Below are 12971 nucleotides of genomic sequence, written 5' to 3'. Positions count from 1 at the left end.
AAGTACAACCTCGAGATGCAAGCTAAAAAAGTGAAAGGTTATTGTACAAAATATAATGACATTTAACTTGAAATAAAAAGGAGGATATTACAAAATTAAAGAATACAGCCGAAATAATAATAATAATAATAATTGCTTGTGAATGTAGAAAAGCCAAACAATAATTACTTGTGAATGTGAAAAAGCCAAACAATAATTACTTGTGGATGTGGAAAAGCCAAACAACAAATGCTCAAGGTCCCTGTTATAACCATTGAGGTTATCAGTCCACAATGCTTACTGGTTAATAAGTCTCCAGAGGACTCTGTTTCGCAAGAATCTGGAAAAAGTCAGTTGCTAAATGCTACCGGAGTTATCCTATAAATTAAAGACCAATATCATTTTTCAGCTATGTGGGGAAAATTATACAAATACTTATATAATTTATGAAAATACTTAGTTTACAAGTGCCAGTCGGAATTTCTATCCTCTATTTTCACTACACATAAGATCACTGATATTAGTCATCTGATTTTTGGTTCTCTTAAAAAAGCTATATAAGAATGGTATTATGTGATATCTTTATGGCGTTTGAAAATACTATGTAAGAATGGTATTATGTGATATCTTTATGGCGTTTGAAAATACTATATAAGAATGGTATCATGTGATATCTTTATGGCGTTTGAAAATACTATATAAGAATGGTATTATGTGATATCTTTATGGCGTTTGAAAATACTATGTAAGAATGGTATTATGTGATATCTTTATGGCGTTTGAAAATACTATGTAAGAATGGTATCATGTGATATCTTTATGGCGTTTGAAAATACTATATAAGAATGGTATTATGTGATATCTTTATGGCGTTTGAAAATACTATATAAGAATGGTATTATGTGATATCTTTATGGCGTTTAAAAATACTATATAAGAATGGTATTATGTGATATCTTTATGGCGTTTAAAAATACTATATAAGAATGGTATTATGTGATATCTTTATGGCGTTTGACACTGTTACTCATCATCGTAGCCTTCTGCGCAAAACGAGAAGTGTTATAATGGCGTAACAACGTTTAGAATGTTTTAGTGGGTACATATCTAAAAGAAAATAGTTTATGCTATTACACTCATGTCACCCGGAATTTAAGCACTTCATTCAGGTATTCCTCATGAGTCATTTTTAGGATCACTACGTCTCTCTCTCTCTCTCTCTCTCTCTCTCTCTCTCTCTCTATATATATATATATATATATATATGATAATTTGTTTAGTTTTGTTAACATTTTTGGCAAATGCATCAAACAGTTGATTTAATTGAATATGATTTGAATAATGGCCTTGAAGCTCAAAAGACCTAATCTAACCAACGGCTATTAAACTTTAATCTCAACAGAAAGACGCGACACCGCTGACTTCTAAATTGTTAATCACGCCACTCCACCCAACCCCACCCAAAGATAGTATTTGATACCGACATACTTCGTTCTACACGACGACATAAACATGTTTGTATAATTCAGAGAAGTGATGGAAAATGGTCATCACGATCCATATAAATCTTTATAATACAAGGATAGGATGGCTTAGAGCACTGCTATTCAAATTAACTCTGAATTCTTTAGGAAACAATATACTTATTATACTTGTTATTTATACGAACACATTTAGAATTTGTAGACGTTGTCTAAAGAAGAGTCATAGATTAGAAAATCGCAAGTCAGAGGCAGCGCTCGTTTTAACCAGACGTACTAGATTTACACGAGTTGAAAACTGTGCCCAGAAAGTGGTTTGTCCAAATTATCGAAAGCCGAAAATTCCATCATTTATGTACATAGAAAACATTATAGGTATTAAATGCATATTTTATTTTTCTGATCTTTACCATTTCTCACTGCGTATCTTACAGTTATAATCTAACAACTAGAGCTAATTTAAAAATTTCAGAAATAATGAGTAATTTATTATTTCGATCGTATCTTTTTGAAACAACGTTCCTAAATATATACGTTTTGCTCCAACTTTTAGGCGATATCTTAGTGAAGCAATCTTAACGAACACTTATCCACCCGTTTGTGAATTTAAACGACTTATAACTTGTGAATCACCACTATGCCATACATAGGCGAGAAGAAATATTCTCTCCTCCGTTCCAGAATATGAAATAATTAGAGTACTCAAGTTATGACTTATTGACCAACCCCGTGTAATTCATCATTATCATTGTGAAATTGTGGAGGGGCACTTGAAACTTAATCGCATTATATGTCTTTTATATAACCGCAGTGATCTAAATTGTAAAGTTGTCATGCATTTCCAGATTTTATGAATGGATACCCGGTGATTTTCTGATTTACTTCTTATTTTTACGAATGATTACCTTTAATACCTAAGTATTGTTACTTGTATCACGTCTATTCATGTATTTCACTCTCTGTCTCTTTCTCTCTCGTATTATGTTAAGCGTATTATGTAGGAGAGGTCTGTATCTAAGTTCGATAACTACTTGCCGAACCAAATGGCTTCTTGAAGGCAATATACTGGGACTATATTTAACGCATTTATCTAAACTTTGTTGTACAGTACCAATATGATGATCGAGATTTTGATCTGCATATTCTTTGCTATCTTCGCGTTTCTTTTCCATTCCATCCAATAGTTAATTTTTAAGAGTAATTACGTTTCTTTTCCATTCCATCCAATAGTTAATTCTTAAGAGTAATTACGTTCTGATATTTAAGACCTTTCATTTATCGATTAGGTCAAGTATTAATTAGGTCAAGTAATAATTAGGTCAAGTATTAATTAGGTCAAGTAATAATTAGGTCAAGTATTAATAAAAGCGTAGGTTGTCCTCATAGAGCTAATCATCACAGTTCTAACATTGATTTTTGCTTTTGTTTCATCTCTATTTTGGATTATATCTGTTAAGTATTTCTTTGTTTGGCAAATGCATTTAAATATTATTGTTAGCAGTTTTCTTTTCTTTAAAATGTACTACAGCGTATGTAAAACATTTACTAAAGTTTATAATTTCTTTATTGTTTGGTGTATTTGATGATAAAATCTTTTTTGATCTGTTCTAAATGTAATTGTTCAGTTCTATATGCTTCTTGTGATTTCTTTACTGTTACCACACAATCCTCTAATGTATGTATCTCTGATTTATTTATTTGGTTCCAAGTATAGCTGAATATCATTGATTTTGTTTTCCTGTCTCGTATTTGTCAATGATTCTTTAGCATCAGATAGGACACAAAGTAACAAAGGCTATAGCGCTAAAATACTTTCTGCTGTTATCAATCTTTTTTTGCATCACTTTAGTTTTAGTAGCTCCTTCTGTCATGCCTGATTTCTATATGTTAACGTATTATCAACTTGTTCTCTTCATGTTTGATTTGTTTCAGTCTGTTATCCACCAAAGTCTTCGTAATTCAAAGACAAATCAGATTTTTTATATGGGATCTGCTAAATGTATCATACGGTGTTTATTCGTGTTTAATTCATCGCTTAGTGCTTGACTTATTGAATCGTCTTTTATAATCTTGAAATGGAATTCAACACTAATATAAATAGGACCTCTTGAATACTCATATGTCATTTATTTACTACCAATAGAAAATCTTCTGACTGGCTTCAAACGTTCGAGCTACCTGAAATATTTATCCTGAAGATATATTATTTTCCCTCCTTCATCTTTGATACTGACGTTCAATCTGTTTGTAGCATGTCCTTCTATTCTTTATATAGTGAAGTAATATTTCTAGACGTAATCGTCTTAATTTTTATGATTTAATATTTAGAGATGTAATCAAACTTCAACTGAATGAGACAGTTTGTAGATTTTTGAAGGTAGAAATGTGCACATATTTCTTGATCAACTAATCCACACAAACCATTACTCCCAAGGCAGCTCATCTTAAACGTCTAAGTATTTAACTTTTTAGAGGCATTACCTGACGATTTGTTTTCTTCTCATGGCGCTATAAACATGTTCCTCTCATGTTCATATAAACAGTTTAATGGTCCAACATAGGTCAGCACATTTAACACAGATCATGCACGAGGCCCTGTAATGTCCTCCCATTTCCTCTCATTGTTCTATAGGCTATTCGGTTATATTGTGTCTTATGAAAATATATCTGATACAAGATCGTTATGTATTATACTGAAACTGATCATCTCAGTAGAATATAACCATATCTGCATCCGTTACTCAAATCACCCCACCCCACTCCACACAAACCAGTATCTATTTTAACATATTACGTGCCTTAATATTGCACTGTGGTCTCGAGCCAAGGATTATTATTTTGTAAAAAGAATGTATTAATAATGCAAATATAACGAAGAGGGCTGGAATGTGATCTGTAGTACACGAGTTCTACTCTTACTCCCCCCCCAAAAAAAAGACAACAATATAATAGCATTCATGGTATCGTGGTGTCATCACATTGAATCGTTGGATTTAATATGAAAATCACGTGTCACATGAAATGTCATATTATGGTATATAAGGAGACAGCTCTAACAAATATTAAATTGTAGAACGGTTGACCATGTGCTACATTATTCATGGATAATTAGAGAACTGTATTACGGACATATATAACTCGACTTTTCTTTGGAAGAGGTGAGACTATTTGTTACATACAAGTGTTGTAACTGTTAGTGATTGCAAAATCACCCTGTATATTATGCTGCATATCTTGAGCTGAGACGCATCAGCTCAATTCGCAAATATCTTTCAGTTGATGCCACCAAGTCACTTGTGTGTTCATTAGTACTTTCAAGACTGGACTATTGTAACTCAATTCTGTCTGGTTCATCTCAATATCTACTCCAGAAACTTCAAAAAGTTCAAAACACAGCTGCTCGGATCATACTTTGAGTACCACGATCAGAGCACACCTCCCCGCTGCTCTGTACCCTACACTGGCCATCCATTCGATCCAGAATCAAACACAAAATTTGTTCTCTGTGATACGTTTCACTGTTGGACTCTAGTCCAACATACCTATCTGATCTCACCCATGTGTACACACCAGCAAGATACTTACGCTCCTCTTCTGACAATCGTATACTCATTATTCCAAGTATGAAAACAAAGTCATATGGACAGCGTTCTTTTGCGTACCAGGACCCAGCAACGTGGAATGAATTGCCCAATGAACTTAGACACAAAGACACAGTGATCACATTCAAGAGGGCTCTCAAAACTCACTTATTTCGACAGCAAGAACAAACTTAAAGACATAATGATGTTTCCTACCTGAAATATTCTCAGCATGTTTTTTATATTTATTAAAATGTTTTTCTAATTTCATTGTGTTTGTTTTTGTAATAATAATATTATGTTTCTTATCTTATAGATGTTGTCTAAAGTTGTAAAGCGCTTAGAGCTTCTAAAGATTAGGCGCTATACAAAGTTCTCATTATTATCATTATTATTATTATTAAAAACCCATCATACCCAATGTCTAGGTGAAAATTACCCGAGGAGGTTTCTACGTCATGGTTTCGTACGAAATTAATTTTTGTTTGTCCTGGAGGTATAGTAAGTTTTGATATTATTAGTGCAGTTATTAGCTTCATGGAGAAATGCCTGTTTAATGTGGACAGAAATTGATCCACTCTGAATGGTACGTGCAAGAGTTTTCATTTCTGAATGCATCTTCATGTTTGATTCAAGTAGGGTTGGAGGGGAATGTTGATTTTATTTACATTAAAGTAAAGAAATCAGGTCTGACCAAGGGTGCCACATGTAGGGGCTGGGGAGGGGTCAAGTGTCCCCTCCCTCTTTCACCTCTAGCTTATTTTGGACTACATACGAAAAACATAATGTCTGATCACTACATGTTCCCCCACCCCCACGTGAAAATAATTTTGCGGGCGCTCCTGGGTTTGGCGTAATACATTTTTAAGTTTGCTTTAGTTGTTGATAGAGTTGAGAATTTTGTGACAAGTGATGTGTATAGCACGTGTGTCTGTAACATTGTCTTCTGTGAGTTTATGACATATAATTTAGTCAAAGTATCGATATTTGTTTTTATTTTTATTTTTTATTTTAAACATCCCAGTCAGGCAAAGTAGAAGACAACAAAGGTTGCTTCCCTTGATAATTCACTTTCTTTTCGCCTGGACGTGTCAGAAACAGCGGGGCCGAGATGAAAAAGACGAAAGAAAAAAGTTAGAAAATAACTAGATTTCTCTATCTCGCAGGTGAGAAAAACAAAATTATACGCAGATAGCAAACATAACCTAGCTCTCAAAGTTTCTTTCCAAGCTTGAAAATGTTTGATACTTCAGGTCTTAGTCCTGACATACTATGATTACGCGCTAACTTTGAGATAATTTACATTCTCAGACGTAAAGTATAATACTATTAAATCAGTATTTCATCGATACTTTCGATTTTATTTCTGTCGGTTTGTTTTGCTGTTTTTGTCGGTGCTGCTGTTGTTGTTCTCATGTTTACCGTTAACGAGTTCAATCCTTTCTGAGATCACAGGGTGCGAGGCAATTTGTTCTTGAAGTTTCTGTTAAAATTGAACTTAGTAAGTGTTGATTATCAGCAACCAGATAGCAAAAGATAACAATATTCAGTGTCGTATTAAGGAGAAACGCTTTGGGCCGCATGGGACAAACGTTTTCTTTATACTACCTCACTGGGATCAAGATTACTTAATTATAATTTGAATAGAAACAGTCTTATATAACCACGTGGTATGCAGGACGTTGCGAATTAGAACAGATCAACACGCATGTCGATGTAAGCTTTTCCAAATACTTGGAGGATATTTTAAACGATATTTGAAAACGTCCTGTTTCTCCGTCTTTATGGTCCCATTCTAAATGGGTTGGAAGTCAACTTTATTGAAAATTTACTCTGTATTTCTCTGCATATAGTAAAATGCTTATTAAACAAGAATGCGAAATTCTCATGTTAAATAACAATCCCAAACGAGAGTAAACTGTTTTTCATGAACAAAAGATTTTGGTGTGATGTACAGTGAAATATGATTACTTAAAAGATGATATAACATATATAATTCATATCTGCTTGACAATAGCTATGCTAGTCGTCAGTCATTTAAACTTGACAATAGCTATGCTAGTCGTCAGTCATCCATATCTGTTTGACAATGGCTATGCGCGTCGTTAGTCATCCATATTTGCCTGACAATGGTTATGTTCGTCATCAGTCATCAATATTTGCTTGACAGTGGCTAAGGTCGTCATCAGAGTCATCCATGTCTTTTTGACAATGGCTAAATTCATCGTCAGATGAGGTATTACACATATATTTTTATTCCTTTCTCTTCATCATCAGCTTTCCTCATAGTTACTTGCGGGATCAGGGAAAACCTTCTGCAGGATGATTATATTACCAAAAGACTTAAGTGTGTGAGCTTTCTTTTCTCAAATGGTAGCGTTTGTTAGTATTCCCCAATATTGTTTGTTTTAGAATAATTTATGATAAAGAAAATCTTTTAAAATCAATTTTGCCTTCTTCACTATTTCCATTGCATACATGTATATATTATTATATTAATGTTGGAAATGCTATTTAAAAAATCGCAGAAGCAATGAAATTTATAAGTAAGTAGGTGTTATTTTGCTACTCTTATATAACTTCTCACCTTTTGGATTAATTGCATTTACGTGGATGTTGTAATATATTATAAATCTAACTGTCCACTGCTGGCGACAAACTAATTAATTCAACATAAATATCGTAAAAGATATGAAATATTTTACCGGCTGAACTGAACCGGTGTTCATTCGGGCGGACCCAGCTATCTATGATCATCTGAAGACTGCTTTATAACCGATACAATACAAAGAATTACGGTAACCTTGCAGGCAACGAATTGTATATCTATCTATCTATCTATCTATCTATCTATCTATCTATCTATATATATATATATATATATATATATATATATATATATATATATATATATATATATATATATATATATATATATATATATATATATATATATATATATATATATATATATATATATATATATATATATATAACCATACACCTAAGTAAATCATTAGACCGAGAGATTGACCTTTCAAATGTATTTCATCTCAAAGTTATCTCCAACAATTTATTTAAGTTTTAAAAACAAATGGTAATCTTATAAAACGTATTCAAATTTTGGGTGGGACTAAGTGGCTTTCAAACACGACACTGATTGAAATATCGAATGAAATATTCCAGCTTTCTTTTCTCCAGACCACACAATAATATGCCTGGTGGAAAATTTAGAAAAGAGAGAAGAAACAAGACACAAGAGAAAAGCATAACAGAAATAAAAAAGTAAATATGTTTAAAATAATTTAAAACGTTTTATATAGCATGCTCTGTAAATTGAAAAAATGGTATAATGTACAACAAATGGACAACAACGTTCTAATTACATCCTGCATTTAGCACGAAGAGGCATGATGCGTAAGCTCTTGTTAAAATAACACGTCAGAATATGTTTGGAGGCTGCAGCAGTTAAATATTGTAAAGCATCGACATTTCCTAAGTCATGGAAGGATATGAGGAGGCTTATTTTATCTTGGTTTTGCATACGTGACCATTAGTAATAAAACAAACAAAGGAGTTTACAATAATAGAAGTCGCACTGTAGTCGTAAAGGTAAAAGTCAGGATTCATAAATGAAATATCAAGCAGAAGATTAGCAACATGTTTATCCAAGTTTAAATGTTCTCATAGCAACATTCTTGAATTACTACACAATGTTTGGTCAGTAATAGTTTTGCCTGAAATTCGTGCAAAAGACAAATGAATATTTATTTATTGGTACAATAAATTTTTTCGAAAATCTGCTCCGTCTTTGCTAATCTTTTCACTATATAAAGGATGTATGTAGATATATATATAGATTAAAATTATTTTCAAAATGACATCAACATATACATTGTGTTAATACATGTATGTACAAAACAAGGATTTTCCATGCGCATAGCGTAGGTGCCATTGGGACTTCTTAGTCTATCACAGATAGAATCACTTCATTGTGGAAGGGCATCGGAATCAGGGGAACCGGAAGAGATAAGGCAGACACAAATTATTTGCAAATTGTGAATTTACATGTTGATGGCCGCCCTATGTTATTTAGAATGTTCTCCTGTCACTATACGAGTAACCCAACGCCACCTGAAGAAATGTCCTGGCGTCCCTATTGGGCAACATGATAGGTGGAAACCTAAGTTCCAAAGACTGACGTTCGAGTTGCATTCACCTCTGTACCATTTTGGTCATCAAGCGGTGGGATGCTCCAGGAACACAAAGGACTTCCAGTTTTTGACTTCCAGCGTCTGTCGTACGCTCGTGTTAACTGTAAACATGAAAAATTTTCTTACATTATAAGAACTGTACCTAAGCTCATTTAAAAATAAATATATATGGGATTATACATTTCAAAAGTATCATAAATTATTGAATACACTGCATTTAATTGTGTTTTCGATTTTCGTAGGCTATTAATTGGCACTAAAACAACCAACACAAAATCTAAAAAGTACCCCAACCCCAAACAACTAAAAAGTACCCCACCCCTAAAACAAATAAAACAAAACAACTACAATAAAAGATATAGATATGAGGGGATCTGTTATTGCTACAAATAAAGTCTTATATGAATTCTATCGGGCAAGGTTTATTTTAACGATTGAGTCATAAAATGCATACGGGAAATATTTAAGTGGTGTACGATGCATGATATTTGTTTAGTTTAAGAGGTACTTATTCCGCTGGACAGTAAATAACTTACACAAACTGAGGGAAGAATAACGATTCTATATGTAAAATAACTGAAACTGTGTCTCTTATTTGCGAGCTTACTTTAAATATTCATGACACTCAAAAGGTTTTAACTCTTTGTAACAACGATGAATATATATATATATATATATATATATATATATATATATATATATATATATATATATATATATATATATATATATTACTCCTCAACATCGTATATTTCTGAGAGAGAGAGAGAGAGACGGAGAGAGAACTCACCAGTCTACTTTACTTCCACATGGTCCACACGAGTCTTCGGATGGTATACATGCCCCATTCTGGGGTTCAAACACTTCTCCCACCACACACTGGGATGAGAAGACGAATTTACCTTTACGGCACATGAAGTAACGATGACACGTGTCACTATCATCTGGATAAAGCCCATCGACTCGGCCAGCGCAATCTGGCATGAGACCGCCATATTGTCGTGGAACTCTTTCTAGAGGGATGCATTGACGCATCTCTGGAGAGAAAATTAGTGGTCTACCCTGGAGGTCAGATGGGCACCTTCCCTGGTGAATTAAGCGCTCCTTGTAGCAAACAGCGTAGAATGGGGTCCACAGCTTCTGCTGGTGAGCATTAAGCCCGTCAGTAAGACCTTCGCAGCTCGGGAAAGTAAGTGAGCAGGGAATGCAGTGGGACGTTCCGCATTGGTTTTGACGGTAATCACCTGACAAATGCAAGCAAGGATAACTCTTTCTGACAACTCTCAATTAAAACATGCTTCCATATTTTAATCAATCATTTTTGAATACTTATAAATAATTATTGTATGTAGGTTGCTGTAATGCTTCTTAGACATTGAAACTATTTACAAGTTAATTTCATCGCAGACACAAAATACGTGGTCATCAACTATTTAGACCTGTGTTTTACTACTACTACTACTATTGCTACTACTACTACTATTATTACTACTGGTAGTACTACTACTACGTTTGTTATCACCACTGCAGTAGCTTCTTTTAAATATTACATTCTTTTGTTTCAATTTATATTATTAAATTATTATTAACGTTTCTCTTAGCTTACCATTATGCATAATTCTTCAAGCATTTTAAAATGATCTGGTTTCATTGAAGGGTCTTTATGTTAACTTTTATGAGTATTAACAGTACCTTAAAAAGTAACTTGCAATAACTTAATGAAACATTGGATCGGAAAACTGCATCCTACCATAGGATTGCACTTACATGCAGACTTTCGAACTGTTCTTGACCCGCACTGGACTCTCAGGAAGTGCTCACAACGGTGAGTGGTTGTGGAGAAGAGAAGCGGATAAGGACACTCTTGTAGATGTTGTTCAAAAAATCTGGGTACCTCGTTATACCACATACTGCAGTTATAGTAGAGTTGGCACTCAGTGGGGTGCGGGATGATGTCAGCACTTGCCCTACAGAGTTCTTGGATCGTGCCAGGTTGCTCTAAAATTAAAAAAACCAAAATATTAGCTGTTTTAGGAATATATAATTCACTGTAACTGATTTGGTGATGAAAGATATAAAAAAAATCTGTTTATGATATTATACATTTTTGTAAGATCTTATGGCGAGAACATTGCGTTATTTAAAAGAATACGTGGTTATATTTAGAGAAAGTTACATGTGAGTATTTTAGATAACCTTCCCAGGATGCAGTTCTATTTCGATCCAAAAAAGATTTCTGGTAAAATGAAGACCAGTCAAGCCACAAAGCCTAGTTAAGACAAGAAAATATACTACCGGAGTTAAAATGATGTTCCTTAGTCATTGTGTGATCTGGTCGTATTCATGACAAGAAAAACATGGAAGATGCAAGGACTGGAGACATGATTGTTTCGCCTCAAATATTTAGGAAAAAGCAATATACGGATTTCTGCAAACGCGTGTGTGTGTCTCCTATGACCCTAAGTATATTAGTTTATTATATATTTGTTCCATTTGATTTATCTATGGAAATAATTGGATATATGTATATATCTGACACTGATTTGTCCTTGATGATTGCTTGAAGCTCTTGACGTTGATGATGACTCAGGCAATCTTGTACAAAAGCATATTTGTTCAACCCTTTGTGGAAAATCAACTACGACAATAAATTATTTGTTGTTTGAGATAATATTAATAATTACATTATAAATAATCTAAGGCAGTCGGGTACTTGTTACAGGACAATACAGAACAAAATATTTCTTAATTTACCAATAATTAGTTTAGTTATACATTGATTAGTAAGTTAATCCCTGATAAATAAACCGTTTGTCTGAGATCCCAGAAGTGATCTTCATGGACAAGTGTTATTCTGTTTTCCTTATCGTGTAAAGCCAAAACTTGTGCGATTACGATATAATATTTGTATCATTACAAAAGTCTTAAAAGTTAGGACATAAACCGTATGCTACTTACTCGTGTTTTGATTCATCGTTAGCTCAGATTTCTTGCAATCGTCGTAAGGACTTCCTATGGGGACACATGAATGTCCGGATATACTGAAGACTGAACCTGCTGGGCAGTCGGGCATCTCAACGGCGTGACCCCAGTTACAGAGGTAAAATCCTGTACAGTCATCCTTGGGGATCAGCTTGAATTCCCCTTGGTTACAGACCTTCTGCGTTGATGACAGAGGGAAAACAATAGCAAAAACGGAACAAATTATGCAATATTTCATTTTGATAATATTTGCACGACGGCCAGCTGCTTATTTCTAGGGCAAGTTCTTAAAATCGGCAAGACTCGATTTGAATCGAGTATGTCTCTCTAGATCGTCACGAGTAATTTCTTGACTTGCAATGCTAGAGATGCTCTTGAACGGATACGATACGTTTTTGAATTTCAGTGGCGTATAATGGTGTATTTATATCAGAGCTGGAAACTATTTATAGCGGTTCTTTATGAAGGGTGTAGGTCTCATTAATAAATTGAGATAGGTTGTTGACATCTTCCGGTGAATTTTTGATGTAATTGATTATCATTTGTGGTTAATACATTTTAACGCGCGTACTCTCACGACAGTTTATGCAAATGATTGACATGGATAAACGCCCATTTAGAGTTACAAATGTTTTAACCGTCTGATGTATATTTTACTCACTTAATGAATGGTTTAGATCGAGAATGATCGACCGTGAATGGCAAGAGAGACCCGTCCCAGATCCTTGTTCATA

General features: G+C 33.9%; 1 protein-coding gene across 1 annotated transcript; it reads right to left on the bottom strand.

Moving 5' to 3' along the window:
* Positions 1-8335: 8335 nt before the first annotated feature.
* Positions 8336-12678, bottom strand: LOC149787915 (uncharacterized). Its single transcript, XM_089974163.1, has 4 exons — positions 12214-12678; positions 11023-11253; positions 10046-10499; positions 8336-9356 (listed from the first exon to the last, which is right to left on the bottom strand). Exons 1-4 carry the CDS (start codon positions 12473-12475, stop codon positions 9353-9355), a joined length of 951 nt encoding a protein of 316 aa, XP_089830289.1. The 5' UTR covers positions 12476-12678; the 3' UTR covers positions 8336-9352.
* Positions 12679-12971: the final 293 nt, after the last annotated feature.

Source organism: Sinohyriopsis cumingii, chromosome 11 (genome assembly GCF_028554795.1).
Source record: "Sinohyriopsis cumingii isolate HCF-2022 chromosome 11, ASM2855479v2, whole genome shotgun sequence".
NCBI classification, from domain to species: domain Eukaryota; kingdom Metazoa; phylum Mollusca; class Bivalvia; order Unionida; family Unionidae; genus Sinohyriopsis; species Sinohyriopsis cumingii.
Note: the sequence above shows the minus strand (reverse complement) of the source record. Positions and strands in the feature narration are given on the sequence as shown.